The 8,192-nt window shown below is 36.7% G+C and overlaps 1 protein-coding gene across 2 annotated transcripts in view; it reads right to left on the reverse strand.

Annotated features, from left to right (window-relative positions):
* Trpc1 (transient receptor potential cation channel subfamily C member 1) overlaps positions 1–7,973 on the reverse strand; it is an 80,837-nt gene extending 72,864 nt beyond the window's left edge. Inside the window, exon 1 of one of the 2 annotated variants that reach the window (XM_027933909.2) lies at positions 7,784–7,973. In XM_027933909.2, coding sequence (XP_027789710.2) covers positions 7,784–7,958 — 175 coding nt within the window. In that variant the 5' untranslated portion in view covers positions 7,959–7,973. The remainder of the gene's footprint in view (positions 1–7,783) is intronic. The other variant, XM_027933908.2, reaches the window with a different exon arrangement.
* Between the last annotated feature and the right edge of the window lie 219 nt (positions 7,974–8,192).

An 8,192-nucleotide genomic window follows, 5' to 3' on the forward strand; every position in this document is an offset into this window, starting at 1 on the left:
GCCTTCTAACTGATGGTAGCCTACAACAAAACAGTTAACCCATGTGGAAAAATGAGAATAATTATTTTCACCAAGGGCCTACTTTTTATGTATACATAAAAGAAATTAGGAAACTTAAAATACACAGCAGGATTAGGGGGAAGAAATCAAAAGAGGAATGCTAATTAGAGAAAGAAAGCAAGAGGGTTGCTTGTTGTTTCATTTTACTTTTTAAAAAATAGTCTTTTAGTTGTCAATGGACCTTTATTTTATTTATTTATATGCGGTGCTGAGAATTGAACCCAGTACCTCATCTGTGCTAGGTAAACGCTCTGCCACTGAGCCACAATTACAGCGCCTCATTTTACTTTATTTATGAATAAACCATTTAGGTGACTTGTAAATATAGTCTGTTTCTTAAAAAAATCTATGAATAAGAAACAGAGAACCATTACAATTAGAGTAGAAATCAGAAGAAAAAAGAAATGTGATTTTATGATACAGAAAGAGAAAAGACTTAGGAACTGGGTGAATAAGAAAGGTAACAGATTTTGTTTTAATTTCAAATAAAATTTGCTGTTACTTTTAATCTATGATCTTACAGTTCCCACATGTTCCAAAACAAGTTAAAGAGTAGTTTTCTTGAAAATATATTTCCTTAATTCACTCCAGAATAAAACTAATCACAAAAGAGTATTTTCCCCATATTACTACAAATTAATATTTAGGCACTAAAGCTCCATTACAGAAACAGTAGACACAAAGTTATGCTCTTAGTCACAAGTTGAATCAACAGTGATCAAACAAACAGACCATTACTGGAAAATAACATTTTAAAATCTTATCTCAGGTGAATTTATGTCAATGTCTTAATAACAGGAGAATGTAACTAAGAAATAAAAGTTCAGCTGTATTTCCTTGTTATCACTCTGTGTCTAGGTGAGGATTATTACTTCTACTTGGGACTCACTAAGCTTTCTAAGAGAAGAATTTCTGTCCTTGATTAATTCTTCAATGTTTTCAGCCATTATCTTTTTAAATATTGCTTCATTTCCAAAGTTTATGTTTGCAAGTCATTTAAGATGAACTACATGTTAAAGGAGAAGAATAGTTTTAACTTTAGAATGAGTGTATACATAAAAGAAGTTGGGAAACTTAAAATACACAGCAAGAAGCTAGTTAACACAGCATGGGATACAATTCAACATGACTGTGTTTATAAGAAAAATATATTTTGCATTTCCATTTTAAACAGAAATTGCTTTCAAGAGTGACATTCATCTTTTGTTTTTTGAAAATTTATAGAAGGAAATGCAACATACTTTGTTTAGTGTTTTGACTTGATGGTTGTCAAAGAATTCAGTGAAGGAAAAGGCTTTCTTCAATCCATTCCATAGGGAGTATGCCAATTCAACAGCAAGTCATCTTGGTCCCCTCTCCAAAGTATCACACATAACTCATCTACATATCCCCATCCATTATCTTTCTTGTACATGTCACTCATCCATTATCTTTCTTCTGGACAAGGAAATGGCCTCTTAACTGATACATCTGCTGAAAAAGATTCTCCCCTTGACCAAAGTCAAGCTTCTCTGGGCTCTCTTCTCCACCAAGTCTCAACCTTGGCCAATAAAGCCTTGAAGGAAACAGTAACAAAGTTACTGTGATCCTTAGTGCCTGCCTAAGGAAACTCATGGGTGCCAAAAGAATTTAGTATTTGTTCCAGCCAACAGTTACCTGAACAGGACCCCTGTTCCCAGCTGTGGTGAGAAGTAGAAGCCTAACTTCCATTTAGTACCAGTTAGTAAACCCAGATTGGTTTCACATAGACCAACCTTTCACTTCCTGCTTTTCGTAATGTTTTACTTTCCTCACTCTACTGAGCCCCCATACGTGCACTTGTCTATTCCTTGAGTCTCTCTTTAAAACACCTAATCACTTTTGAATAACTGAACTTGAGTTAAATGCACACTGGACTCTCTTCCTAGAGAAGTTTTATATTATTTTAATAATACTTTACATTCCATTATGGGGATCCACAAACTTGTTCTGAGAAAGGGCCAGATAGTATATATACTAGGCTCTGGGGCCAGGACATCCTAATCACAATGACTCAAGCAGGCACCTTTAGCACAAAAGCAGCCATAGATCATATGTAAACATATTAATGTGGATATGTTCCCATAAAACTTTGTTTATAAACACTGAAATTTGGATTTCACAGAATTTTCATGTGATATAAAATAATTCTTTAAATTAAAAAAAATTAACTATATGAAATGTAAAAGCCAATCCTAGTTCACAAGCCTTACAAAACAGGTGGCTCTGTCCTGTGGGCCACAGTTTGCCGTATCTTGCATTGCCCCTGTTCTAGCCATACTTTTTCAATCCATTCCTTTTAAAACTTCAAAGCATATATAGCTTTCAGTCCTCCTGATTTTCTATCACGTTATTGCCTACAAAGCCCTTATAAGACCAGTGCCACTCTCCTGCTCACCCACTATGATCATTCTGGACCACTGTTTTACAAACTACAGTTTGCAAACCATTAGCAGTCATGAAATCAATGTAGTGAATCCCAACTGGCAATTTTAAAAAAATTAAATAGTGGGGCTGGGGATGTGGCTCAAGCGGTAGCACGCTCGCCTGGCACATGTGCGGCCCGGGTTCAATCCTCAGCACCACATACAAACAAAAAAGAAGTTGTGTCTGCCGAAAACTAAAAAATAAATATTAAAATTCTCTCCTCTCTCTCTCTTTAAAAAAATAAAGAAATAAAATAGTATATAAAATACCAGAGAAATCTCATGGATCCTTTGTACAAATTCACTTTGCCCAACTGTGATAAACCCTTGAGCAATACAATGAAGAAATGTTACAATACTGATTGAGAACAGGTGATTGCAACTTTCTTCACTGGCACATCTCATTTGATTTTCTGGTATTAAGATGTTAAATTTCACTGTTACTGAAATGGGACCATTAATGTTGATCAGTTTTAATTTTATATAAACCAAATTTAAGTTAGCAGTAAAGTGTGGGATAATTTTATTTGTCGAAAAATTTGTAAAGGGGCTAAGGTTGTGGCTCAGCTGTAGAGTGTTTGCCTAGAACATGCAAGGCACTGGGTTCCATCCTCAGCACCACATAAAAATAAATAAATAAAATAAAGGTATTGTGTGCAACCACAACTAAAAAGAAAATATTTAAATCTTTTCAAACCAAGTTTCTACAACAAACTGAGTATGGCAATTACATGCTAATTGAAATATTCCCAGTTGTGCTTAAAATAGACTTTATTAAGAGGAAAATGTTTTGGCATTAAAAGGAATTCTACTGGATCTCTAAGTATTATTGGTGGTGCTGGAATTCTTTTAGTCTTGATCATTCATTTGGGCTCCTAAAAATCACTACCTATCACTTCTTTATTACTTTTAAAGTTCTTATTACCTATTAAATTACTAACCCTAGATCTTAAAACTTCTCAGTATCACTAAATTTGATAGAATCAGCTGTAAAGAAGATATTTCTTTTTAGGCTACAACACTTATTCAATTAATTGCCTCTTTTAACACCCTTTAACTTTGAAATATAGAAATTATAAGGGTTTGGCTTGTTTATCTATTTATCTATCTATCTATCTATTCATCAATCCATCCTATTTATCTATTAATGCCCAAGAGATTGCTCTATACTAGAAATATCCTACCTTCCAAATCGCATATAAGCCATTTAAGTTAAAATAAGCATTTGCTACTTCCCTTCAGTCAGATCTATTATACACAACATATTTTTTTCTTTGTACTGCTCCTCACTATAGCACAAGAGATCATCTTCCTAACGGAAAAACAATCTTAAAACATAGGAATGTGGTCAGTAATTTATTGATAACACTTTTCCAATGCCTTAACACAATTAGGAATATGCTAAGAGGATTTTGATGACATAGAAAAGAGAAGCAAAGTAAAAATAATATTAAGAAATATACTTGTAGGATCACTGCAAAGAAATGTCAGTATATACAACTGTGAGGCAGCTAGTTGCTCAATGAATCTGTTATAGATGAATTATCCATCAAGACACTGGTGAAGTGAGTCATTTTTTTGTTAAAATAACATTATTTTATTAAGATAACCATACCTGATGGCAACATTTCCTAAGTAGTACATCTAAAACTTTGGTGATTTGAAAAGCTTTCCTATACAAAATTCCAAAGTGCTACAAATTGAGGACAATTTGAGAAATATTTGTAGAATGATGCCTAAGGTACCCTCTTACCTCTCCTTTCTGCAAAGTATTCTTCCTTCACAGCACATACCTCTTTACACTAGGTGCTGCCTGCCAACATAAAACTTCTCATCAATACCCAGTCCTCTGCAGTTTTCTCTCCCACCACCCTCCTACCTCACATTTAAAATCTCTTCTCAAATAGCTAAAATAAAAAAGTCCCATTAAATATATAAGGTGTTAATTAAACTCAGCTTTTATCATTTCACCAGAAATATTGCACATTTTAAAAGTATCCCTAGTCCAACGGTACACACAATTTATGTAGGAAGGCCATCATTGAAGTATTCTTCCTTATAACCCAGAAAACATACTACAAATGTGACAGAATACAAACTAGGATAAGCCTGGGAATAGAAGTGAAATTCTGCCCTTTCCACTCTTTCTCTGGCCCCATGCTAAAATGTCAAGAAGAAATTCTGACTCAAATAAAAATTAAATTTCCCAAAAATAGTACCACTGGAGAGTTGGCTGAGATGGAATCCTTTCATACCTCTTTCTTCCATGGAAGAACTGATTACTGATCTTAGCAAATTAAAGACTTTATGTGGGTTCTTGTTCACAAATATGTACCAAAATCAATTACTTTAAATGAGAAAAATTCACATGAATCATAAATTAATTTTTTTTTCCAGTTGGTAGGCCTACGGACTACCATAAACTCACCTGGTTTAAAGAGGTTCATTACCATAGTAACTCTCAATGAGGGAGGAAAAAGACATAGGCAGAGAGAACCACTACTATTTAATAAAACAACACATTTATAGTCAGCTCTTGTTTCAGTTAGCCTTTACCTCTGAATTGTATAATTCTGTCTAAAAAGAATATGAATGTACTTTCTGAGAATTTCATTGGGTGGGGGCAGACATATTGCTGGATCAGGAACTTTTAATTAATGTTTTCTTCTAAGTTTTTTACAAAAACAAAAGAGCCAGTGTTACCTCTGACATGAACCTAACCCACTCTGAAGATCAGTAACAGTCATAGTAGCTACTACCCGGATGGGCAATGGCCTAAAACTATTGAACTCATTTACTTAAAAGCCAGCTGTTATAAAGTCTTTTCCTTTCCTTTTTTTTTTTTTCTTATTCCTACTTCTTTGTTTACTCCTTAATCTGTACCCACCTTTCAAAGGACCACCCATTTACTAACATTACATAACTACCTCATCTACACAATTTTAGGAATTTAGGAATTCCTAGATTCTCCCCAATTGGATTATTTTAAACATTTTACACATGTAGAATAAGATTGTGAAATGACATTAGTTGATTTGCTCTGGTGCTACAAAAGTGGCATACTTGCTTTCTACCTTTATTAGATTAATAATATACATAAATCAAGGTTTATAAAATATCCACACAAAGCAAGTTTAATTACCAACTCTTAAGTTCAAATGTGCATATCTCTTCTGACATAAATGATTTTCATTTGTTCAACTATAACCAGATAAATTATGGTGGTGATTGCCAGATAGCTACACACACACACTCACACACACACACACACACACACACACACACAAATCTGATTCATGGAATTATGAGGATTAAATTAAATCATCTATGAAAAACATGAGCATTCTACCCCAATACATTTTTGTAAATGTATGCTACTTGGTCTACTGAAATTCTAACATAATTGTAAGAGTTATAGCTACCTCAGAAAATTTTTCACTTTTAAACTGGGTTTGAGTAACAAAAAAAATTTTAATTATTAAATATTGACACTCAAACCTAAAAATACACTATTCTTTTTTGTAAACAAAAAATTACCATAACTTGAACTTATTTTTAAATATAAATGTATACCATAATTACGGGTAAGAAATATACCATTTTTCTAAATCTAACCCAAGAACTTGTTTCAATATACCTGAAACAGAAAATACCTGCTTAATCTCTCATTTAATATTTAAAAAATGTATATAGGGAGATAAGGTATGCATATTTGATTTCCAACTCATCCTCAAAAGCCAAATCTCTCCAAGAATCTTAATGTTATAAAACAGAAGCTGACAAGATGCTTCAACAGCTACTGTGGATAGGCTATTAAACAGTTATCAATTAAAATTCTTGTTAAGGACATGTCATGCAATAATTCTAAAATACACACTACAAATAGTTACTCTCATCATATTTCATTATGACATCTCTCTGTCCTCAGTTTTCCAGAAATATCAAATTCTGTTTCCTGACATACTTTCTTTGCTTTAAAATAACCACAACATAATAGGTTAGGGTAGCTGAAGTGGCCACTTAATTTGTTCTAGTATAACACAATCTTTTCCCTTTCCCTATCACAAAATTTTTGAGGGAAGAGAACTCAGGCAAGCCACTCTAGCAACACCAAAAATTTTACATAATCAACAGACCATAATTTTTGTGACATATAGATATATACTCTATTTCTTTGCAATCCCAAGACTACTTATAGTTGCATTTATGGTATACCTTAACAAATGCTTCCATAATACTAATACTACTACCTGAGAACACCTTGACGACAGATATAGGTGGACTGTTGATATGTCAATGTGTTTTCAAAAAGTTGTGCAAATAAATTCTTAAAAAGCAATAAGAGAGGTTAGGAAGGTTGTCATTTATGCTAACAAACTAAAAAATCTTCTGCAGTCTTTCCACAGTGTAAGTTGCCCTTTGGGTTTGTTTTGGAAGTCTGCAAAGTTCTAACAGTTAAAGAAGTTAGCATGGCCATTGTACAGCAAGCTGCACAAATTTAGAAACAAAATTTTCAATACTCCTCATGTAGGAAATAAAATGCGTAAGGGCAATCAATTTCCTATTCCTTTTATTATATGCATCACTCGAAAACATGTTTATGTGAAAAGACTTCTTCGTATGGCCATAAAATGACCTATTTATAAATTTTTTAAGAACAAAAGTAAACTAAATATATTCCATGTATTTTCGCCCTGTAATTATTTTTCACTACTACTATCTCCCAAAGGCGGCTCTGAAGCCATAAACCTTTTTATCCAAAAGCACGAACTCAGGGTCAATGTTCCCTAAGTTTCGAGAAACTTTGGGGAACTAAGGCAGAATTTCTCCAGACCTGTCTTTATTTCATGTGTCTCTACCTAGATACTGAGAAACTTAATTCCATTCGACCATCACTGGCCAAGTCACTGGACGGCAGACGCTAACAGAAGAAGGGATCTTCCAACACACACACACACACACACACACACACACACACACACACACACCAGGTGAAAGCCCATGAGTGGGAGGAATCTCAGGGGAAGGACAGGGGATTTTCGGACTGGAAGCTCTGACCCTAGCCCAGATCATTCACAAAGCCACCTCCAGCAGAGACCCCGCGGAGCGCGCGCCCCAACCCCACCGCCCGCCGGCTGCACGCTCGCGGGGCAGGTGGCGCGGGACAGCGGCCGCCACGGGAACAGGGAGGGCGCGCCCCACGAAGCTGCAGCAGGGGAGAGGTCTAGAGGAGCGAGCGCAGGGGCGTCCCGAGGTGGAGAAAGGGGCCTGGCTCTCACCCTTGTCGCACGCCAGCAAGAAAAGCTTCTCATTCAGGGTGTTCTCCTCCTTCACCTCCCGCACATCCTTCAGCGCCATCACTTCGTTCGGCGACGAAGAGGAAGATGGTGAGGAAGGCAGGGAGGAGGAGGAGACGCCAGAGAGGTCCGTGCTCGGGTACAGGGCCGCCATCATCGCGGCCCACGAAGGGGGCAGGCCAGGGGACGGGGGCGGGGCCCCCATCGGCCCCGACCCCGACCCCAGCGCCGCCCCAGGGCTAGAAAAGGGATGAGTCGTTCCCACGGCCGCTTCGGCGTGCGGCCCGTTGGCCCCGGAGGACGTCGCCTCCCCTCGGAACCAGCACTCGCCCTCCACTGACAGCCCCAGGTTGGTGGCAGCGCCTGCGCGGCCCCGGGGCCAGCGCCCCCT

Source organism: Marmota flaviventris, chromosome 8 (genome assembly GCF_047511675.1).
Source record: "Marmota flaviventris isolate mMarFla1 chromosome 8, mMarFla1.hap1, whole genome shotgun sequence".
In the NCBI taxonomy this organism is placed as follows: Eukaryota; Metazoa; Chordata; class Mammalia; order Rodentia; family Sciuridae; genus Marmota; species Marmota flaviventris.